The 25,148-nt window shown below is 44.6% G+C and overlaps 1 protein-coding gene across 1 annotated transcript in view; it reads left to right on the top strand.

Annotated features, from left to right (window-relative positions):
- Positions 1–25,148, top strand: part of sh3pxd2aa (SH3 and PX domains 2Aa) — a 482,983-nt gene that overhangs the window by 61,996 nt on the left and 395,839 nt on the right. Inside the window, exon 2 of the mRNA XM_070876344.1 lies at positions 12,657–12,737. Within this exon, the coding sequence (XP_070732445.1) occupies positions 12,657–12,737 (81 nt within the window). The remainder of the gene's footprint in view (positions 1–12,656; positions 12,738–25,148) is intronic.

Below are 25,148 nucleotides of genomic sequence, written 5' to 3'. Positions count from 1 at the left end.
CTGGTAGTGGAACCAGAAGACCTACGTGAGGGTCCAGTGCATGATGATAGTATTACGGAAGAGCAGGATGTGGATGATAACGACGATCAGGAAAGCATGCAAGTGCCTGATGCCGGAGCACGAGGTTGGAGGAGGGCCATCCATCGTGCTCCTTTAACGATTGCTCGAGCCTTGCGCCAGCAGCTCATCCGTAAACGCTTCAACTACTGATGCCTGAGAGCTCTGCGACCACTGTTGTGCATGGACATGTTTATTCTTTGCAGTTGTTCCTACGTTGTGTTGTGTTAATGGAACATGAAACAATTTTAATGAAAAAATATTTTATTGAAAAGTTAACGTCGCTGTAATAAAATATTTGTTGTATCAAACTATACTTTTTAATATGACTCTTGAAGATCACTTATAAACTTGTAAAGTTACAAAAGTTACAAAACAATTTCTATGTGAAAAATGTTACACTCTAAGATCACTTAAACTTCAAGATCACTTTTTAGATGCAAAATTAAATAAGTTACAGAATGTGAGAGCATTTACACTATAAGATCACTTGAAAACCCTGAGACCACTTATAAGTTGTAAAGTTACAAAACTTACAAAACAGTTTCAATGTGAAAAATCTTACACTCTGAAGAATACTTAAACTTCAGGATCACTTTTTAGGTGCAAAATTAAATAAGATACAAAAAAATATGAGAGCATTTACATTATAAGATCACTTAAAAACCATAAGATCACTTTTAAGTTGTAAAGTTACAAAACTTACAAAACAATTTCAATTTGAAAAACGTTATTACAGCTACATCAAGAACAAGAACAAAAGCAGCAAAGAAAGGCTGCAACCATGTCTCATCCATATCTCAGTGAATGTTCACTTCCTCATGGGGGTGTCATTTGATTGGCCGGGCTGTGTGCCCTTATTGCAGCAGCTACCCCAACCAGGCCCTCCCTGACGGCCTGTGCCGAAACTTGCATGGCCTCCCTGACGGCCTGTGCCGTCGATTGCACTCCCTCGGACATTCCCTCCCTAATTTCCCATGTCATTACTGCTATTTCTCCCGTCAGGACTGTCAACTCTTCACCCACTGCACTGACGCCACCGATGAGTGATCGGGTAAGCTCATTGGTCTCCATACCCAATGCCACAACCTGATCCGCATCTGTTGCACGCTGCATCTCAGGAGAGCGTGTCTCCAATCTCCTTCTCCTCTGCCTGGGTCTGCCTCGTGGCACCACTACACTGGGAGGCTCGGGCACGGACGGTGGGACGCTCGGTGTTGCAAGCGGCACCACTACACAGGGAGGCGCGGGCTGGGACTGTGGGACGCTCTGTGTTCCAGACGGCAGAACTGGAGGGAGAGGCTCGGGCTGGAACGGTGGGATGCCCTGTGTTGCAGACGGCAGAACTAGAGGGAGAGGCTTGGGCTGGGATGGTGGGGCGCTTGGTGTTCCAGACGACAGCACTCGAGTGCAAGCCATGGGCTGGGATGTTGGACGAATGGGTGTAAACTGCTCCATGATATCAGCAGCAGCACTGGGACTCGCAGCTTTGGAATCAAAACCATAGTAGGTGGAACCAGAACCTATGCGAGAGGTAGGCGCAGGCTCAGACGGTAGTGCACTGACTATAGAATGCTTCATTATACCAGCAGCACCACTGGGACCCGCAACATCGGAAGCAAAACCATGGAAGGTGGAACCAAGACCTATGCTAGTGGTTGAAACTCTGATGCCCCTTGATGGGGGCTCATAAACATTAATTTGGAAGCTCTCCCCTGCAGACATTTCAGTCATTGCTGCCATCATCCAGTCTGGTTCGTCCGCAGCTGGTTCTACTAGTTCTTGTTCTGTATCTTCAGGATCCTCAGGGTTGGCGTCGTCGTCGTCGTCGTTGTCGTCTTCTGCAAAATACATCAGAACAATCAAATGTTTAACAGCAAGGGAGGGGGCCGGATGGGTGGCATGAGTACTCTCACACATAGCAGGTTAGGCAGCAGGTTGATTTGAAGGGCCACAATGTATATTCAGGACTTACCCTCTTCCTCGCGTGCGGGCCCAGCTTGTGCTGTACTGATTGCTTTTCTCCGTGTACGACTCATCATAGCAGCTACTCTTTGTTCCAAGGGTGTCAGTGGATGCAGATTGGGCATTCCTCCTCCTGTCCGAGTTGCTTCCCTTTTGTTGTGGGCCAATTTCTTCTGCAAAGAGTAAAATATAACTTTTTACAGAGTGTGTCAGTCTGCAAGGTGGGACATACAGATAGCCAGGTTACAATTACGATTAAATTAAAAATGGGAAATATTACTTACACTAACTACTTGACCAAGGTCGTGCCATTTCTTTTTACACTGGCTTCCAGATCTCATGGTATGCACACTGCGCAGTAATCTTCTGCAACTTGGTTCCAGCGTTTCTTCTTTTCTTTTGGTGACACTTTTATACGACCTCTGTTGCTGGTATTAGCTCCTGCCATCTCTGCTCACTTACGTTGACTAATATCTCTACTTCCGTATGCAAGAAATTCTTTGTTCTTGGTGGACGTTGATCCATTGCAAAGTTGAATTGGCACTCTTATTTCTCAAAACACACATTTCTTAATTTGCATGCACCAATGCAGCACTGGTTCTGCAAGTTTAGCAGTGAAAAGCTGAACTCACTGATTTCAGCAGGTGATTTATTCAACAGTGCTGCTAAAAGTACTCCCTCACACACAAAAATATCACAAAAATTAAATTACAAGCCTTTCCAGGGGTCCAAGAGACAAACCTTCACTTTTTCTCCAGTCCCTTTAAAAATGGCCGAGTGCCAATGTTTGTTTCACACTGCGCGTGCGCGCACGTTCCAACGCGCACGCGCAGGGTTGCCGGCACGACGTTGGCTCATTTGAATTAGACCCGCCCCCCACTGCTTAGAGAATCGGCGCGAGTGTCTGGCTCCGCACCCCGCTGCGATGTGCGCGCTGCGCCAAGCTGAGTTCGAGCTCTGAGGAGCCGGAGAATTAAACAGTTTTTTTCCTGCGCACTTTTAGGCGCGAAGAACAGGCGTCCAGCTCGGGGCTGCGGCGTTTTCGGCACGGCCCGAAACTTGGGCCCTTATGTTGAGCATTAACACTAGCATAACTTTTGACACCAGTTAACTTGGGCCAGATTTTTCTTTTAAACTTGCATTCATATCGTGCTTTTCATGACCCCGGGACGTCCCAAAGTGCTTTACAGCCAGCAAAGTACTTTTGAAATGTAGTCACCGTTGTAATGTCGGTATCGTAGCAGCTAATTTGTGCACAGCAATGTCTGACCAACAGCATTATGATAATGACCAGATAATCTCTCTTTTTAGTGATTATGTTTGAGAGATAAATATTGGCCAGGACACCAGGGAGAACTTCCCTGGGCTTCCTTGAAATAATGCCATGGGATCTTTTACATCCATCCACCTGAGAGGGCAGTTTAACATCTTATCTGTAGGGCAGCATTCCCTCAGTACTGCATTTGTGTTTCAGCCTAAATTTTGTTCTCAAATCTCTGGAGTGGGACTTGAATTCACAACCTTTTGACTTTTAAGTGAATGTGTTGCTACTGAGCCATGGTCAACACCATCTTATCTCACTGAACTTTTTTTAAATTCTGGTCTAACACCCTTACCTTTAACTTGCCCTCTCTTTGTTGCATTGTGGTCGCTATTTCCCAATTTGTTTCCTGCTCTGGCGCCAGTTATTTGTCCCACTCCATTTCCCAGAAGTAAAACGTGCAGAACATCCTTCCTTCATGTGCTAGAAACACACTGGTTTAGCAAGCTGTCTGGATGTCTTCTAAAAAAAAAAACGGTCCTTGCTTTGACCACATGCATCTCCGTTTATCTTGGTATAGTGAAAATCATTCACGATTATTGTCCTGTTGTTATTGTATATTTTTAAACTGTTTGCATGTCACCATTTCTATCTCATTTCCACTATTTGATGGCTTATAATTCACATGGGTATTTCTATATTTCTCTTCCTATTTCATAACTATCCCTATGAATTCTGTCTTCATGCAACCTCCTAGAACATTCCAGTGCTGTGATAGAATTCTTCATTAATACTACACCCCATCCCCTTCATCTTTCTCCTGAAAATGGTATAACTAGGAATGTTAAATTCCCATTCCTATCCAAACCTAACCCATGTCTTGGTTATAGTTAAGATAACCATAGAGGTTTACAGTACAGAAGAGGACCATTTGGTCCATTGTATCTCAACTTGCTAGAAAAATCCAAAACGAATTCCACTGCTGTTTTCTCCCTGTAGCCAGATGTCTTTCTTTGTTTCAAATATTTATTCAATTTTCTCTTAAAAGCAGGCATCATCTCTGCCTCAACCATTCCCTTTGGCAAAGCATTCCATGCTAATAACCCACTAATTTCTCTAAGCAATTTTAAATTGATGACCCGTTATCACTGATTCCCTGGCTAGTGGCAGCAGTTTCTCTATATTCATCCTTTCAAAATCTCTACTAAATCTCCTTCCCATTCCCTGCTCCAGTGGAAATACTCCCAGTTTCTCCTCGGACTTGGCACTCCTACATGGCAAGCGAGTCCCAGGTGGGCAGAGGAAACGTTTCAAGGACACCCTCAAGCCTCCTTGATAAAGTGCAACATCCCCACCGGCACCTGGGAATCCCTGGCCCGAGACCACCCAAAATGGAAGAAGAGCATTCAGGAGGGCGCTGAGTACCTCGAATCTCATCGCCAACAGCATGCAGAAAACAAGTGCAGACAGCGGAAGGAGCGTGCGGCAAACCAGACTCCCCACCCACCCTTTCCTTCAACAACTGTCTGCCCCACCTGTGACAGAGACTATAATTCCGATATTGGACTATATAGCCAGCTGAGAACTCACTTTTAGAATGAAAGCAAGTCTTCCTCGATTCTGAGGGACTGCCTAATATTATGATGTAGTGTCATTGCTGATTTTTCTCTCCCCAAGAACTTCTATTTTTATAATGGGTGTAAGCATTCCAAGAGCCTAATTAAAAAAAATTGAGTGATGTGAATATAATCTGGAGGATGTAACGGGCCAGAAAGATATGGCAGAAAGATTGGTTGTGACATCTCAAAAGCATCCCAGAGGTTCTTTTAATTACACCTGTAGTGCACCAATGTACCTAATAGTTTTCCTCAGTGGCTTATATGAATTTACAGTCAGAGCCATCGGTGCTGCTGCTATCCCTGGGCAAAAGGCCCCCCGCCCCCGGTGCCATGTTTTCAGCTCCGCTAAAACAATGGTGTCTTCTGCGCCGATTTTCTCTTCTCTGCGCCGACTTTCTTAAGTTCAGGTAAGGTTTTTCAGAACTGTTTTTGGAAAAAGTCCTAGTTGGCCAAACTCACTTAAATGGCCAGAAATGGCGCAGCCGGTACGCCCAGTGATGTAAAAAAAACTTGCCGTATGTAGTTTCGGATGGTGCAGAAACCTTGGCGAAACTTGCACATTTTAGTCTGCTCCAAAAAAAACAGCGCGCACCAAAAAAGCGGCGCAGAATGGTGGCAAAAATTCAGTCAAAAGTCTGTTGATGCTGAGCCAATTGGAGCTTTCAAGACTGAGCTAGATCAGGTAAATGTATCAGCAGGCTTGAAGGACTGAATGGCCGACTACTGTTCCTATAATCTTGCTATATAATGTTTATTTCTCTTTCCTATATATCTGCAAAGAAAACACTTGGGTTCATTTCTGGAGGAATAGAATTCAAAAGCAGCGAAGTTGTTAAACTTGTATCAAGCCTTAGTCAGACCACACTACTGTGCAGAGTTCTGGGCTCTATATTGAAAAAAGAATGTAGAGGCACTGGCGAAGCTGCAAAAAAGAATGATACCAGAGCTTGAGAGGTTCCAACTATCAGGGAAGACTGAACAGGTTGGGGCTTTTTCATCTAGAAAAGAGAAGGTTGAAGGGTAACCTAATAGAGGTCTTTACAATTATGAAGAGGTTTGATGGAGTAGACGCAGAGAAGATTAAGGAAGCAGTGGCGAGACATTTGGAAAATCATGATTCAATCAAGCAGAGTCGGCATGGTTTTATGAAAGGGAAATTATGTTTGACAAATTTACTGGAGTTCTTTGAGGATGTAACGAGCAGGGTGGATAAGGGAGAACCAGTGGATGTGGTGTATTTGGATTTCCAGTAGGCATTTGAAAAGGTGCCACATAAGAGGTTACTGCACAAGATAAAAACTCATGGGGTTGGGGATAATATATTAGCATGCATAGCGGATTGGCTAACTAACAGAACAGAGAGTTGGGATAAATGGATTATTTTCCGGTTGGCAAACAGTGACTACTGGGTGCTGCAGGGATCGGTGCTGGGTCCTCAACTATTTACAACCTATATTAATGACTTGGATGAAGGGACTGAGTGTAATGTAGCCAAGTTTGCTGATGATACAATGATGGGTGGGAAAGCAAATTGTAAGAAGGACACAAAAAATCTGTAAAGGGATATAGGCAGGCTAAATGAGTGGGCAAAAATTTGGCAGGCGGAGTATAATGTGGGAACATATGAGATTAACCACTTCGGCAGAAATAATAGAAAAGTAAATTATAATTTAAATGGAGAAAAATTGCAAAGTGCTGCAGTACAGAGAGACCTGGGCATGAAACACAAAACGTTAGTATGCAGGTACAGCAAGTAATCAGGAAGGCAAAGGGGATAGATATAAAAGCAGAGAAGTCCTGCTACAACTGTACAGGCTATTGGTGAGGTCACACCTGGAGTACTGTGTACAGTTTTGGTGTCCGTATTTAAGGAAGGATATACTTGCATTGGAGGCTGTTCGGAGAAGGTTCACTAGGTTAATTCCGGAGATGAGGGGGTTGACTTATGAGGATAGATTGGGCCTATACACATTGGAGTTCAGGAGAATGAGTGGTGATCTTATTGAAAAATAAGATTATGGGCCCAAGTTTCCACATGATTTGCACCTGATTTTTAGGAGCAACTGGTGGAGAACGGACTGTCTTAGAAATCGCAATTCTCCACATTTTTTTTTCTGCAGTTCTAGTCAGATAGAACAGTTCTACTTTGGAACAGAATTTTTTCTTCAAAAGGGGGCGTGTCCAGCCACTGACGCCTGATTTCAAAGTTTCCACAGTGAAAACGTACTCCAAACTAACTTAGAATGGAGCAAGTGAAGATTTTTGTAGAACTGAAAAAACCTGTTCTACACATTAAAAAAGGCGTAGGGAACGAGGGGGGGAGGGGGGGGAAGGGAAGTCATTAAATTCGACAATAAATCCTTAGTTATACTTATACAAATATTATACAAATAAATCCAACCTGAATAAACATTTATAAGCAAAGAAAAGATTAAATAAACCATGTTCCTACCTGTGTGAAAGTTCTTCAGGCAGGCCTTTAGGAAGCGGTTTGCCGTCGGGACCGAAGGCTGAACGGGCCGGGCCAGAGGTAGGTGGCGTTGGGTCGGGTCGGGGAGAGAGGTTCGGTTCGGGTCGGCGGGGGAGGGAGGGAGGGAGGGAGGGGGAGGGAGGGAGGGAGGTCAGGTCAGGTCGGGTCGGGGAGAGGGAGGTCAGGTCGGGGAGGGGGAGGTCAGGTCGGATCCAGTCCGGGGGCGGGAGTAGAGTCGGGTGGGAGCGGCAGCGGCAGACACAGACGGGTCGAGTCGGGTCCGGTCCGGTCCGCGGGGGCGGGGGGGGGAGCAGGAGTGGCAGTGACAGGCGGGTCAAGTCGGGTCCGGTCGGGGGGGCGGAAGCAGGAGCGGCGGGGAAGCAGGAGCGGCAGCGACAGGCGGGTCGAGTCGGGTCCGGTCGGGGGGTGGGGGGGCGGGGGAAGCAGGAGTGGCAGCTCGTCTTCTCTGAGGAGCAGTTCCTTCAGCTGCTCAGGGTGGGGACGCACTGGAGGACGGGCAGGGTGCTTGATCTCGGAGCTGGAGACATAGAGGTTACTAAAACCATCAGCCCCCATTTTGATGAGGTCTATGTGACTGAAGTGTCTCCCACCATGAAGTGGCAACTTAAAAAGAAACAGTACAGAGTTCTAGGTCGGGTCGGGTCCGGGCGGGGGGGAAAGCAGGAGCGGGAGTCGGCAGGAAGCAGGAGCTGGCCGTGGGAGGAGCCTTATTCACGCAGCCCCAGTGAGGCCATTCGGCCAGGGCTAGGGGCTGCGTGCTTCAGGCCCCTACCACATAGTTTTGGGCGCCTGGAGCTACTGCATTTGCGTGTCCACTGTAGCGTGCATGTGCAGAGCTCCCGGCACTATTTTTGGCGCAGGGTCCGAGCTCCGCCCCCTACATCTCCTGCTGCGCCGCGCCGAGGGCCAGAGGACCTGCAGGGAGGTGGAGAATACGGAGGGTTTTTTTAGGCGCACTTTGTGGCGCGAAAAGGGCGCCCGTTTTTTATCGTGTGGAAACTTGGGCCCAATGAGCGGGCTCAACAAAATGGATGCAGAGAGGATATTTCCACTCATAGGGGAAACTAAAACTAGGGGACATCGTCTTAGGATAAGGGGCTGCCCATTTAAAACTGAGATGAGGAGAAATTTCTTCCTTCAGAAGGTGGTAAATTTATGGAATTCTCTGCCCCAGAGAACTGTGGAGACTGGGTCATTGAATATATTTAAGGTGGAAATAGACAGATTTTTGAGTGATAAGGGAGTAAAGGGTTATGGGGAGCGGGCAGGGAGGTGGAGCTGAGTCCATGATCAGATCAGCCATGATCTTATTGAATGGCGGAGCAGGCTCGAGGAGCCAAATGGCCTCCTCCTGCTCCTATTTCTTATGTTCTTATGTAAAATGGTTCCACTTGTAGGGGGAGTCCAAAACAAGGGGCCATAAATATTAGATAGTCACTAAAAAAAATAAAATTAAGAATTCAAGTGACACTTTCATTTAACCAAAGAATGTGAAACTTGCTACCACAAGGGGTAGTTGAGGCGAATAACATAGTTACCTTTAAGGGGAAACTAGATAAGTACAGGAGGGGAAAAAAGAATGGAAGGATATGCAAATGGAGATAGATGAAGTGGGGTGGAAGGAGGCTTGTGTGGTGAATAAACAGCGTCACAGACTAGTGGGCCGAATGGCCTGTTTCTGTACATTCTATGTAATATAATATCATGAGTATTCTATGCTTTTTATTTTCTAAGGAGTACATGTATTTTATGAAATTACAGTGCAGTTTGTCACATGGTAGGTACAGAAATATATATTGGGTAGTTGATATGTTATGTACTGTTAAGTACAGCATGCTCATTTTGAGGGAGGATACCATGATGAATACTGTGGGTAGCAATTATCCTTGAGATTTGGCTTGGTATGGAAGCAGCTTGGTACTTGCAAGTTTGCTGTTGGCCTTTCTCTTTCTGGAGCACTGGGGACTGGGCACTGTGGCTAGTTTGCGATCTCCCTGGTGTCTTTGTGGCCTGGCAATGTGTGTCGCGATTTTTAAGGAATTGGTTTCCAGATTACCAGGGATTTTCTGAATTCCATGTGGAATGTGTGTGTAACCTTTTGATTTGGTGTCCCACGGATGTTCCACCCCACATGTTTGTTGTGGGAGGCAGTGCTCAGTCACAGTGAGGTGGTCATTTGTCATGAAGCTACCAGGGACCATTGTGCTAGTTAGTCTGTGTTGCAGGAAGTTTTGCTCCTTTGTGGTTAAACCTAGAAGGCAGATCTGTTGGCATTGAGGTTTGCCATGCACTAAGGTTGTTGTGCAGAAAGGGATAATGAAGCGGGCAGGGCCAGAACATGCGCACCCATGTACCCCTCAGCAACAGCTCCTCAGCAGTTGCCTTAAGAAAGGAATACAATTTGTGGACCAAATGTAGAACGTGATACACTTGACCTATTATCTTAAGCTGGCCTGTGAACATTCTGCAGTTGATGGTGCATCTATACTTCTGCCTTTTCTTTTATTAGTTGATGTTCTAGGTTTTGCTTCCATGCTTGCACATTACTTTGTGTTTGCTTCCATATCAAAAGACATCATCGTACAGAGAGTGGGATACGTTTGCAAATATTTACTGGGGAGAGGAGGTGCAGTTCCAGGAATGTTGGCTCATGTTACAGGCTTTTGAACATTTGTTTTGCAGAAAATATTTGATTTGGCAGAATATGTCCTGTTGGGTGAGGTAGAATTTGTCTGCTCCTTGTTGAAAGGACATAGTTTGGTTTCTGTTTAACAGTTGACCTAATCTGGTCATGCCTTTGAAGTTAAGCTTGTAATTTGAGAGTTGACCAAACTCCTTCATGTTATGGAAGAGGTTTAGGGAGGAATTCTAGACTTTAGGGTCTGGACAGCTGGAGGCACGTCCACCAATGGTGGAGGGATGAAAATCGGGGATGCGCAAGAGACCAGAATTGGAGGAGCGCAGATATGTTGGAGGGTTGTGGAGCTGTAGGAGATTACAGAGATGGAAAGGGGCGTGGCCATGTCGGGATTTGGAACAAGGATGAGAATTTTAAAATGGAGGCTTTGCCGGATTGAGAGCCAATGTAGGTCAGCGAGCACAAGGATGATGGGTGAACGGGCCTTGGTAGGAGTTACGGGAATGGACAGCAGAGTTTCGGATGAGCTCAAGTTTATGAAGAAGAAGGTGGTAAACTGACCAGGAGAGCTTTGGGATAATCAAGACTGGGTGGAATCGAACAATATTACCGAGGTGCAAGTAGGTTGTCAGCAACATGTACAACAAGATATTGTGTTTGGGTTCTTTCATCTGCAGGCCAGCATTAGTGGAGACGGGGCACACCCTTGTCTTTTTTTTATAATCCAACTTTTTACCTGGTCCTATTTTCTAGCTTGGATTTTAGTTTTTGTTTCATTGGAAGTCTTTCATATTGAACTTAGCTAAACATTTTCTGAAAGCTCAAATAAATAATATAGGGAATTGCACTCTCCAGTCCTGAAGGAAGTTGAGGATTTTATAGAGTAGAAATTTCTCTTTAACTATGCCTGGCTGGTTCCTGGTGATTTTACTTCTATAGAGGGTTCCCTGGAGTTCGTTGATTACTTCATGGCCATAGCTGGTGCTTCAGAATCTTCCCTAGTCTCCCTCAGCGCCTGAGGAAATATGTGATCTTGTTCAGGCATTTGTTGGTCTTAAATCCTTTAGTTTATCAACTAACATTGTTACATTGATTTCAACATTCTCGAAGATATCGGATGTTTACATAAACTGGATAACAAGTTGGTGAATAATTCTAGAAATATTAATAATTGCAACATTTTATCTTGAACTTTTCTAATGATTTTTAGTATTCTGATCCTACTCTTGTATACTGCAAGAACATTTTGTATTGCATTTATCCTCTCGCTAACTCCTGTTTTGGGTCCTCTTTGTGACTAATATCTCCTTTACACAGATACAGCAAATTTCCAAGTGCCACATGGAGTCTCCCGCCCCCTTTTCTCCTGAATCCTTTGTATACTTTGTTTTTTTCTTTTACCCATTTAAGTTGCCCTAACCATCCATTTTGAGGAATGCTTTTGAATGTATATTTATTTTTCTTGGAGATAATTATACAGCACATTCAATATTATACTTCAACTGAAATAACTTTCTGCAGTACAGCAGTTAATTTCTTTAGGTTTTCCCTCATTTATTTGATTCTTTATAACCATATGTTTTTCTCCTCTTTACTGGGGTGATTTCTAGAAAATGTTCAATTAATGATGCAGGTCACCAGTCCCCAGGGATTCCACAGCTGTGTTATTGCAAAAACTAGATTCAGGTGCAACTTGCCTCTAGTGTGATGGGTTAACATTTTGGTAAAAAATTAAATCCCAAAGAACATTCACAAATAATAATTCTGTTCGAGCACATCCATTCCCAGTTTATATTGAGCTTATTACATGACTGTCAATGCAAATTAAAAGAAAAAAAGCTGGAAATCTGCATGATAATTTAGTGATGGAATGGAAATCTGAAATTGTTTGGGGAAGTGATGATTTATGAAAATATGTGAGCAGTTTGAGTGGAAGGGCTTTGTTTGTATAATTCTCTGCTGTCTCTGCTATATACTACATGTTGACTTTAAAAATTATTTTTGTAGTTCATTCGGGGAGGGGTTGGACAGGTGTGATGGTGGTCAGCATGATGCACAACAGCATTTGACTTATGTTAATCTTGGTTCACTGTTCATGGGGAAAGGATGGATGCGTAAGGTGGAGAGAGAAGAGAGAGAAAAATATAACAAGATTGAGTGCTTGACTAATAGAAAGCAAAGAGAATAAACCCAGCAGCAGGAAACTTGGAGGAGGGAAATCAGTCAGTTATGTGGAACAGTGAAATAAAAACAGAAAATGCTGTAAGCACTCATCAGTCAGCATCTGCTGAAAGGACTACACCCGAAACATTAACTTATCCTCGCCATAGATGCTGTATGATCTGAGTAATTCCAGCATTTTCTATTTTAGTTTCAGATTTTCAGCATCTGCAGTTGTCTGCTTTTGGTTTAGGTGGAATAATGAGGTGGATTCTGCAGAGATTGATATTATTGGGTGTCAGGGAGGAGGTGCTGATGCTGATAAAATAATTCCAACAGGAGGACAGTGAATTTAATATACAGTGTATATTAAAATGTTCTGTGAATAGGTGTTCCCAAATTGTTGTATTTCTTCCCTACACTATTCTATACTTATTTTAAGAATATCTTTTTTTACTTTTACAGGTTTATATTATCCAAGTAAACTGGTCAGATAACACTTCAAATATCATCTACAGACGTTATAGCAAGTTTTTCGACCTACAGGTAATGTTCTATTTCATTCTGTTTAACACTGAACTAATGGAGAATAGCTGCAGCTTCTTTGAGACTGACAGGGGCCACCCTTCAGATGTATGTCTTTAGAGGGCCTACATTTCATACTGTTTCTGAACTGTCTTTAATTGTATTGACAGCTATAGAAAAGTGTAGACATTTTCCCCCACCGGGCAGAATGAAGCTAGGTTTGAGTTCATTGAGCCTAGAATGATGGATTCATCCTTTTTGATACTGAATTGGCTCAGCCGCTTCTTTAATGCACAACTTCTATCATATGAGCCAAATTTGCAGATCATGTTAAACTAAAAGAATCAGGTGAATTGGAGGATGCAGTTCAGAAATTACAAAATGAGTAAGTGGCCAGACACTGCGAGATGAAGTTTAATTCAGATGTACACATTGCAAGGAAAAATAGGCAACACACATACTCCATGTATGATGTTGAAATGGCAAATGATGAAGAACAACAAGACCGTGGCGTCTGAGTAGGATTGGACTCAATGGGCCCAAGTTTCCACACGATAAAAAACGGGCGCCCCTCCGAGCTGGGCGCCCGTTTTTCGCGCCACAAAGTGCGCCTAAAAAAACCCTCCATATTCTCCACCTCCCTGCAGGTCCTCTGGTGCTTGGCGCGGCGCAGCACGAGCTGTAGGGGGCGGAGCTAGGACCCTGCGCCGAAAATAGTGCCGGGAGCTCTGCACATGCGCGCTACAGTGGGCACGCAAGTGCAGTAGCTCCAGACGCCCGAAACTGTGTGGGAGGGGCCCGAAGCACGCAGCCCCTAGCCCTGGCCGAATGGCCTCACTGGGGCTGCGTGAATAAGGCTCCTCCCATGGCCAGCTCCTGCTTCCTGCCGACTCCCGCTCCTGCTTTCCTCCCCCCTCCCCCGACTCGACCCGTCTGTCGCTGCGCTCCTGCTTCCCCGCCGCTCCTGCTTCCGCCCCCCCTCCCCCCCCCCGCCCCCGACCGGACCGGACCGGACTCGACCTGTCTGCGTCTGCTGCCGCCGCTCCCGCTCCCACCCGACTCGACCCAACTCTACTCTCGCCCCCGGACTGGATCCGACCTGACCTCCCCCTCCCCGACCTGACCTCCCTCTCCCCGACCTGACCTCCCTCTCCCCGACCTGACCTCCCTCTCCCTGACCTGACCTCCCTCTCCCCGACCTGACCTCCCTCCCCCCGACCTGACCTCCCTCCCCGACCTGACCTCCCTCCCCGACCTGATCTCCCTCCCCGACCTGACCTCCCTCCCTCCCTCCCTCTCTCCCTCCCTCCCTCCCTCCCTCTTTCCCTCCCTCCCTCTCTCCCTCTCTCCCTCCCTCCCCCTCTCCCTCTCTCCCTCCCTACCCCTCCCTCCCTACCCCTCCCTCTCTCCCTCCCTCCCCCTCTCTCCCTCCCTCCCCCTCTCTCCCTCCCTACCCCGCCGACCCGAACCGAACCTCTCTCCCCGACCCGACTCAACGCCACCTACCTCTGGTGCTGGGGACGGGCCCTGCCCGAAATCTCGGGCCCAGCCCGTTCAGTCTTCGGTCCCGACGGCAAACCGCTTCCTAAAGGCCTGCCTGAAGAACTTATTTAATCTTTTCTTTGCTTATAAATGTTTATTCAGGTTGGATTTATTTGTATAATATTTGTATAAGTATAACTAAGGATTTATTGTCGAATTTAATGACTTCCCTTCCCCCCCTCCCCCCCTTGTTCCCTATGCCTAATTTGTAACCTGCGCCTGATTTTTTAATGTGTAGAACAGGTTTTTTCAGTTCTACAAAAATCTTCACTTGCTCCATTCTAAGTTAGTTTGGAGTACGTTTTCACTGTGGAAACTTTGAAATCAGGCGTCAGTGGCCGGACACGCCCCCTTTTGAAGAAAAAATTCTGTTCCAAAGTAGAACTGTTCTACCTGACTAGAACTGCAGAAAAAAAAATGTGGAGAATTGCGATTTCTAAGATAGTCCATTCTCCACCAGTTGCTCCTAAAAATCAGGCGCAAATCATGTGGAAACTTGGGCCCAATATGTCCAACAGAGCAGCAATCAACACTGCCAATAGAATGTTAAACTACAGGGCAAAACAGTGGAGGCCAAGTCCGAGGAAATTGTGATCAAACTACAGTGCTCTGATCAGACCACACCTTGAGTACTTTGTCCAGTTCTGATCACTGAGACACAGGGAAATTTTCAAGTGCTGGAGGCAAAGAGCCACAAGACTGGTCCCCAATCTTAGAGGTTTCAGACAACTGGAAAAGCAGACTAAAAAAAGCTAATCATCCTTGAAAGGAGATAGCGAAGAGATGATCTTATAGATTGGATACAAGATTGGATAAAATAAATCCAGAAAATTAATTGAAATTAAACTGTAGGACAAGGGGTCATAAGTTTAAACTGGTAAAAGGTAAATTTGGACTAATAGTCGGAAGATTTCTTCCCATGATCAATGCATGAAATGGACTCCCAGATAGAGCAGCACAACCACAAACATTGGAATCATTTAAGATCCAGTTGGATGCAGCAACAGGGAGACCTTGGGATCATTCTGCATTGATGAACTGAGATGGGATGACTGGCATCCATGATCTAAAATTATCTTGTGATAGATACTCTCTGGTTGTGGTTGTTGGAGGCTAATCACCCCAACCCGAGGACATTTGTTGCAGGAATTCCTCAGAGCATTGTCCTAGGCCCAACCATCTTCAGCTGCTTCATCAATGACCTTCCCTCCATCATAAGGCCAGAAGTGGGGATGTTCGCTGATGATTGCACTGTGTTCAGTTCCATTCGCAACTCCTCAGATAATGAAGCAGTCTATGTCCGCACGCTGCAAGACTTGGATGACGTTCAGGCTTGGGCTGATAAGTGGCAAGTAACATTCGTGCCACATAAGTGCCAGACAATGATTATCTCCAACAAGAGAGCATCTAACCACCATCCCTTGACATTCAATGGCATTACCATCGCCGAATACCCCACCGTCAACATCCTGGGCGTCATCATTGACCAGAAACATAAATGGACCAGTCACACAAATACTGTGGCTAAAAGAACAGATCAGAGGCTGGGTATTCTGTGGTGAGTGTCTCACCTCCTGACTTCCCAAAGCCTTTCTACCATCTACAGGGCATAAGTCAGGAATGTGATGGAATCCTCTCCACTTTTCTGGATGAGTGCAGCTCCAACAATACTCCAGAAGCTTGACACCATCCAGGACAAAGCAGCACGCTTGATTGGCATCTCATCCACCACCTTAAACATTCACTCCTTCCACCATCGGCGCACTGTGGTTGCAGTGTGTACCATCCACAAGATGCACTGTAGCAGCTCGGCAAGGCTTCTTCGACAGCACCTCCCAAACCCACGACATCTACCACCTCGGATGACAAGGGCAGCAGGTGCATGGAAACACCACCACCTCCAAGTTCACACACCATCCTGACTTGGAAATATATCGCTGTTCCCTCGTCATCGCTGGGTCAAAATATTGGAACTCTCTCCTTAACAGCACCTTGGGAGTACCTTCACCACGCGGACTACAGCGAAGAAGATGGCTCACCACCACCTTCTCGAGGGTAATTATGGATATGTTGAAGGAGCAGTTGCAGGTTTTGATGTGTCAAGGCCTCATTCATCAGTTTAGAATGTCCTAAATGGAATTTGGAAAAACAGCACCAAGCATAGATGTTGTGACTGAATGGTAAATATTGCAACAGTTAGGTTAAATTTATTATAAAGATTTTAAAAAGTGAAATTTATTAGAGGTTAATACCAAACTAACAATCTTACAAAACTGATATTACATAGTTTGTGCTTTACATTCCCAATAGTATAATTTTCAGCTGACTATTTTAGAAATCCCTCAATGTGTGTGATACTATTTTAAGTATGATTAACTGATTTGGCTATGGAACTCTGGAAACTTGATGCAGTGAGAATTGCCTCTGACTCTCAGATCAATAATGTTTAACTGAGTTTAGGGTCCACCTGTTCACCACTGGGGCTGAATCTTAACTATTAGTCCAGCTGTGTCTGTTACATGCTCACCCTTTCACGGGTCAGAACATTCAGGAGTAGTTGATGTGATTTTTTTTTTTGAAAACCAAAACTTAGGATTAAATTAGACAAAATGCTTTACATCCATACTTTTCCCCTAAAATTATGATTGGTAGATAATGAAAATTCAACTGAAAAATGTGCCACATTTGTGTGTTTGGAAGCTGCTAGACAGGATGGTAGAGTTGAAAAGCAACTTTTTCAGTTCCCAAGATGTGGTAGAGAGAAAAAGCAGGCACTGTGCTAACAGGAAATGATCTGGAAGGGAAAGAAACTGAACTCTCAAAGCTTCTATTGATCTGAGGGGCCTTACTGGATTGGAAAGTACCATTGCTTAGGTGCAAAGCTGCTGTGTATCTTTTGCCAAAGCTATGCAACACTGGGACATAGCAGTTAATGGTGTGTACACCAGACCAGTGGGGGTGCAAGGCTTAAGTGTTGCTTATGTACCTATTGTCAAAGCAGTGTGATACTGGGGCAAGGGGAATTAATGGTGTTTAGTGCTACAATTACATTTAAAACTTCTGAAGGTTTATTTGTGCATCTACGATTGTGTACTATGTGCATGCCTTAGAGAGTGGCCAGAATGTGGAACTCGCTACCACAAGCAGTGGTTGAAGCGAATAGCATAGATTCATTTAGGGGAAAGCTAAGTAAGCACATGAAGGAGAAAGAAATAGAAGGCTATGTTGATAGGATGAGTTGAAGGGGGATGGGGGAGAGACTCATGTGGAGCATAAATACCAGCATGGACCTGTTGGGCTGAATAGCCCATTTCTGTGCCATAAATGCTATGTAAGGAAAGGCAGAGAAGGTCCAGGAAAGCACACAGACCTGAGCGGGAGCAGTGGAGCCAGCGGCATAAAGGGAGCTCAGCAGCAATTCGAAAATATCACAAGGAGTGATGTTACAGGATAGCTGGTAACAGATTGGTTGGTAAAGGTCACACTGTTTTTTTTCCTCCAAAGTTAGGGGCCGGGGTTAAATAGCTGGTTAGTGATAAAGCAGAAGCTTGGAGATTAGTAACTGTTAATACTATATTAAACTAGTAACTGTTAATACTAACTTATATTAATAACTTGAATTAGATACATCATAGTGTTAAGCTTTTGTAAAGTTAGTTAATAATCGAATAAATAAAGGCATGGCAGGGCAGCTCAGTACCGTGGAATGCACATCCTGTACAACCATGTGTGCAGGAAGTGTTGTCAGCTGGAGGAGCTCGAGCTCAGGGTTTTGGAGCACGAGCAGCAGCTGGCGTCACTGCAATGCATCCGCGAGGCTGAGAGCTGCGAGGATAGCATGTTTCAGGAGATGGTCACCCCACAAATAAGGAGTGCGCAGGCAGAGAGGGAATTTGTGACCACGAGACCGAAAGGGAGGATCGGGCAGGTAGTGCAGGAGTCTCCTGAGCGCATCTCGCTCTCCAACCAGTATTTGATTCTGAGTACTGGTGAGGACGATAGTTCCAGGGGCCTGCCCACACTCGGCCCGCTCAGGGCACCACCTTCTCTTTCCTCCCCCCTCGGGCTGACCTCCCTTTATCCGGCAAAATCCCTTATTCAGCACAGGCCAGGTCCTGAGGGTGCCGGATAAGGGAGGTTCAACCTGTATCATCCTTATACATCCTCTCTGCACCCTCTCCAGTACCTCTATACCCTTTTTATAATATAGCAACCAGAACTGTACGAAGTATTCCGTGTTGTCTAACCAAAATTCAATACAGATTTAGCATAACTTCCCTACTTTTCAATTCTATAACTAGAAATAAACCCTTGTACTTCATTTGCTTTGTTATGGCCTTGCTAACTTGTGTTGCAACTTTTAGTGATTGGTGTATTGGTACTCCGAGATCCCTTTGTTCCTCTACCCCACCTAGACTCGCACCCTCCAAGTAATAATTGACCTCCCTTTTCTTCCTACCAAAATATAGTACCTCAGATTTATCTGTGTTGAACTTCATTTGCCAATTATATGCCCATTCTTCAAGTTGATTAAGGTCCTTCTGTAATTTGTTGGAGTCCTCCTCGGTATTGACTATCGCCCCCCCAATTTGGTATCATCCGCAAATTTAGAAATTGTGTTTTTGATTCCAAAGTCTAAATCATTAATATAAATTGTGAACAACAGTGATCCCAGACACTGATCCTTGTGAACACCACAACCCACTTTCTGCCATTGTGAATAGCTACCTTTTACCCCTACACTCTGCTTTCTGTCTTGAAGCCAGCTAGCTTATCCATTCTGCTACTTGTCCCCTGACTCCACATTCTCTGACCTTATTCATCATTCTATTTTGGGGTACCTTATCGAAGATCTTTTGAAAATGTAGATGAATTACATCTTCTGCATTACCATTGTCTACCTTCTCTGTTACCTCTTCAAAAAGTTGACTGAGGTTGGTCAAGCAAGACATTCCCTTTTGAAATCCATGCTGACTATTAATTATTATATTTTTGGTTTCTAGATGTTCTATTTTCTCCTTTAGTCAGGATTCCATTATTTATCCTACCACTGATGTTCAGCTGACTGAACATGTTAATCATCATCATAGGCAGTCCCGTGAAAAGTGAGTTCTCAGGTGACTGTACAGTCCAATATGGGAATTACAGTCTCTGTCACAGGTGGGACAGACAATGGATGAAGGAAAGGGTGGGTGGGTAGTCTGGTTTTCCGCACGCTCCTTCCGCTGTCTGCTTGGTTTCTGCATGCTCTCAGTGACTAGATTCGAGGTGCTCAGCACCCTCCCCAGATGCTCTTCCTCCACTTAGGGCAGTCTTGGGCCAGGGATTCCCAGGTGCCGGTGGGGATGTTGCACTTTATCAAGGAGGCTTTGAGGGTGTCCTTGAAACGTTTCCTCTGCCCACCTGGGGCTCGCTTGCTTTGTAGGAGTTCTGAGTAGAGCGCTTGCTTTGGGGGTCTCTTGTTGGGAATGCGGGCGCTGTGGCTCGCCAAACGGAGCTGGTCGAGTGTGGTCAGTGCTTTGATGCTGGGGATGTTGGCCTGATCGAGAACACTGATGTTGGTGTGTCTATCCTCCCAGTTGATTTGCAGGATCTTGTTTTATCACCCTTCTTAAACATAGGTATTAGGTTAGCTATCTGTTAGTCCTCTGGCACTACATCTTTTTCTAACGAAATATTAAATATGTATAGTAATGCCTCTGTCTCTTCCCTAGATTCTTTTAAAATGTGTGGATGCAATCCATCTGGACGAAGGGTTTCATCCTCTTTGAGCTGATTTGTTTATTTAATATATCCCCTTTCATTTTAAATGCACTTATCTCATTACTAATATCATCCAATGTCATGTCCACCTGTTCTATCTCCCTGATAACTACTGTAGCAAAATAATTATTTAATATTTCTGCCAGCTCTCTATCGTTACCTGTGGTATTATCCTGTCCGTCCCTTAATGGCCCTATTCCCATCCCAACCTTCCTTTTTTATTGATGTGCTTGTAAAATATTTTACTATTATGTGTTGTGATCCTTGATAATTTAATTTCATAGTTCCTCTTTGCCTTCCTAATTGTTTTGTTGACTTCTCTCCTAGGGCTAGACTTTCGGCACATAATTGCCCATTTTGCGCCCATATAAGCACAGAGGTTCAGTTTATCGCCCATATTTGATGATAAATGGAAACTAGCGCCCGATTATCGCCCATTTATCGCTGGCGCAACTTTCGGCATACAGGAATGGGCTGAATCGCCAGGCCTATTTTTAAAATTAAAATCTGATGTCATCACTCATGCAAGGCTCAGAATACTGCTTATAATGGAAACTAGCGTCCAAATATCAGATTATCGGCAAGCACTACTTTCAGTATTGTGCCCAAATGATCGCTCGTCCAAAAGGACGCTCAAGAAAAGCTGCACTCACCTGACCTTAACCCCCGCAGTATGGAGGAAGTTTAATAAAAAGCTGCTTGAAGTGGATGGGAGCATTGAAGTAATTCATGAGTGTTTTTAAGGGCGTTTTAGAATCTTGCCAATTATCTGATCACATTATGGTTAATTTTCAGTTTATATTATATTTGTTGAGGACAATTTAAGAATTTTGAAGGCAGATTAGGACATTTATAGTGATGGGGTCTGTAATTTCTCATCCAGTATTGATGACCACTCACAAGCTGCAGAATAGAGATGGGAGAAGGTTTATTGAAGAGCATTATGTGCCCAATCAAAGAGGTGGCAGACTGCTGAAGAGGAGGAGACGTTACACCCAACACAGTTACAGGGATAATCGATCATACCTGGACTTGTCCGATAACGTGTGTTAGAAGGCTGCGCTTCCGAAAGGCGGTCATCAGTGAGATATGCCAGCTAATTAAGGGAGATCTGCAGCCTACCAGCACCATCAGGACCGCACTGCCCGTTGAGGTTAAGGTTACTGCGGCACTTTCCTTCTATACATCGGGCTCCTTTCAGCTGGCGACATTTGCTGCATCTCTCAGCATGCCACACATTCCTGCTTTCGACAGGTGACTGAAGCCCTTTACTCACGCAGGATGGACTATATAAACTTCCCTATGACCAATGAGGCACAGAGTGAGAGGGCTTTGGGGTTCTCGAGAATAGCAAGGTGCAGGGAGCAATAGACTGTACGCACATCGCCTTGCGAGCACCTTTACAGAATGCAGAGGTGTTTCGAAACTGAAAGAGATTCCACTCTCAATGTGCAGCTCATTGTCGACCACAAGCAAATAATCATGGCAGTAAATGCAAATTTTCCAGGGAGCATCCATGATCTTGAATGAGAACACTGTCTCTGACCTGTTTAAGAGTCAACCGCAAGGTCACGGTTGGATGCTGGGGGATCAAGAATATGGCCATGCCAGCTGGCTCATGACCCCCCTGCATTAGCCCCAGACAGAAGCCGAGAAGCGCTACAACGAATGCCATATAGCCACGCAATATTGTCGAAAAGACAATTGGAGTTCTGAAGTGCCTGGACCCTCAGGACACAACCTACAATACCACCCTGAACAGGTCGCTGAGTTCATTGTGGTGTACTGCATGTTGCATAACCTAGCTATCAGGAGAGGACAACAATTGCCAGATGGGACTGCCGGTCCACCTCAGGAGAGCGGGGAGGAGGAGGAGGAGGACGAGGATCTCGGGGAGGACAATCAGCCTGGTGATGAACTCATGCCCCCACCCCCCCCACACCACTGGAAAAACCCCGTGGTAGTTACGCAGATGCAAAACTGTTGCGTCAGCAGCTCATAAATCTACCATCAGCAGTCTTACCAACAACCTGTACAGTTGGAGCAGGACTTCCCTGCTTTTATAATCCATCCCCCTTGCAATAAAGGTCAACATTCCATTTGCCTTCCTGATTACTTGATGTACCTGCATACTAACTTTTTGTGTTTCATGCACAAGGACCCCCAGGTCCCTCTGTACTGCAGCACTTTGTAATTTTTCTCCATTTAAATTATAATTTGCTTTTCTATTATTTCTGCCAAAGTGGATAACCTCACACTTTCCCACATTATACTCCATCTGCCAGATTTTTGCCTGCTCACTTAACCTGTCTATATCCCTTTGTAGATTTTTTATGTCTTCACAATTTGCTTTCCCACCCATCTTTGTATCATCAGTCACTGTTTGCCAACCGGAAAATGACCCATTTATCCCGACTCTCTGTTTTCTGTTAGTTAACCAATCCTCTATCCATGCTAATATATTATCCCCAACCCCATGAGCTTTTATCTTGTGCAGTAACCTCTTATGTGACACGTTATCGAATACCTTCTGGAAATCCAAATGCACCACATCCACTGGTTCCCCCTTATCCACCCTGCTCGTTACATCCTCAAAGAACTCCAGCAAATTTGTCAAACATAACTTCCCCTTCATAAAACCATGCTGACTCTGCCTGATTGAATCATGTTTTTCCAAATGTCCCACCACTGCTTCCTTAATAATGCACTCCAGCATTTTCCCAACGACAGATGTTAGGCTAACTGGTCTATAGTTTCCTGCTTTTTGTCTGCCTCCTTTTTTAAATAGGGGCGATACATTTGCGGTTTTCCAATCTGCTGGGTCTGGCCCAGAATCCAGGGAATTTTGGTAGATTACAACCAATGCATCCATTATCTCTGCAGCCACTTCTCTTGAGACCCTTGGATGTAAGCCATCAGGTCCAGGAGACTTGTCCGCCTTTAGTCCCATTATTTTACCTAGTACTGCTTCATTAGTGATTGCATTAAGTTCCTCCCTACCTATAGCCCCTTGATTATCCACTATTGGGATGTTCTTAGTGTCTTCTAACATGAAGACTGATACAAAATATTTCCCTGTTCTCCATTATTAATTCTGCAGTGTCATCCTCTAGGGGATCAACATTTACTTTAGCCCCTCTTTTCCTTTTTATGTACCTGTAGAAACTCATCTGTTTTTATATTTTGTGCTAGTTTACTTTCATAATCTATCTTCCCTCTCTATCATTTTTTAATCATTCTCTGCTGGCTTTTAAAAATGTCCCAATCCACTGGCCTCCCACTAGTCTTGGCCACATTGTATGCCTTTGTTTTCAGTTTGATACCCTCCTTTATTTGCTTATTTAACCACGGATGGTTATCACTACTCTTAGTCTTTCCTTCTCATTGGGATATACTTTTGTTGCGAGTTATGAAATATCTCCTTAAATGTCTGCCACTGCTCATCAACCATCCCATTCTTTAGTCTATTTTCTCATGTCCACTTTAGTCAACTCTGCCGTCAATACCTTTGTAGTCTCCTTTATTTAAGCTTCAGACCCTGGTTTGAGAACCAACTTTCTCACCCTCCAACTGAATTTGAAATTCAACCTTGTTATGGTCACTCATTCCTAGAGGATCTTTTACTACGAGATCATTTATTAATCCTGCCTCATTACACAGTAATAGATCTAAGATAGCCTGCTCCCTGATTGGTTCCACAACGTACTGTTCAAGGAAACTATCCCAGATACACTCTATGAACTCCTCCGCAAGGCTACCATGGCCAGTTTGCTTTGTCCAATCAATATGAAGGTTTAAAATCACCCATGATTATTGCCATTCCTTTATTACAAGCCTCCATTATTTCTCGATTTATACTCCGTCCAACAGTGTAGCTACTGTGAGGGGGGCCTATAGATTACGCCCACCAGTGACTTTTTCTCTTTATTATTCCTTATCTCCACCCAAACTGATTCAACATCTTGATCCTCTGAGCCAATATCGTTTCTCACTACGCACTGATCTCATAAGAACATAAGAAATAGGAACAGGAGTAGGCCATAAGGCCCCTCAAGCCTGCTCCGCCATTCAATAAGATCCTGGCTGATCTGATCAGGGACTCAGCTCCACTTCCCCACCCTCTCCCCATAGCTCCTTATCCCCTTATCTTTTAAGAAACTGTCTATTTCTGTCAAATTTATTTAATGTCCCAGCTTCCACAGCTCTCTGAGGCAGCGAATTCCACAGATTTACAACCCTCTGAGAGAAGAAATTTCTCCTCATCTCTGTTTTAAATGGGCGGCCCCTTATTCTAAGATTATGCCCCCTAGTTCTGGTCTCCCCCATCAGTGGAAACATCCACTCTGCATCCACCTTGTCAAGCCCCCTCATAATCTTATACATTTTGATAAGATCATCTCTCATTCTTCTGAATTCCAATAAGTAGAGGCCCAACCTACTCAACCTTTCCTCATAAGTCAACCCCCTCATTCCCGGAATCAACCTAGTGAACTTTCTCCAAAGCAAGTATATCCATTTGTAAATATAGAAACCAGATCTGTGCGCAGGAGATATTTCGTAACTCTCAGCAAAGATTTTTTTCCAGTGAGAAAGAAAGACTCTAAACCGGCTGACTGGCCTGTAATTATTCTCCCTTCTTAAACAAAGGTACCACGTTAGCAGTCCTCCAGTCCTCTGGCAGCACAGCTATAGCTAGAGAGGATTGGAAAATGATGGTCAAAGCCTCTGCTATTTCCTCTTTTGCTTCACTTAACAGCCTGGGATACATTTCAGCTGGGCCTGGGGACTTATCCACTTTCAAAACTGCACGCAGTATTCCAGGTGTGGCCTCACCAAAACCTTATATAGCTGTAGCAAGACTTCCCTGCTTTTGTACTCCATCCCCTTTGCAATAAAGGCCAAGATACCATTGGCCTTCCTGATCACTTGCTGTACCTGCATACTATCCTTTTGTGTTTCATGCACAAGTACCTCCAGGTCCCGCTGTACTGCGGCACTTTGCAATCTTTCTCCATTTAAATAATAACTTGTTCTTTGATTTTATTTCTGCCTAAGTGCATAATCTCACACTTTCCAACATTATACTCCATCTGCCAAATTTTTGCCCACACAGAGTAAAATGCATCC

Source organism: Pristiophorus japonicus, chromosome 3 (genome assembly GCF_044704955.1).
Source record: "Pristiophorus japonicus isolate sPriJap1 chromosome 3, sPriJap1.hap1, whole genome shotgun sequence".
NCBI classification, from domain to species: Eukaryota; Metazoa; Chordata; class Chondrichthyes; family Pristiophoridae; genus Pristiophorus; species Pristiophorus japonicus.
Note: the sequence above shows the minus strand (reverse complement) of the source record. Positions and strands in the feature narration are given on the sequence as shown.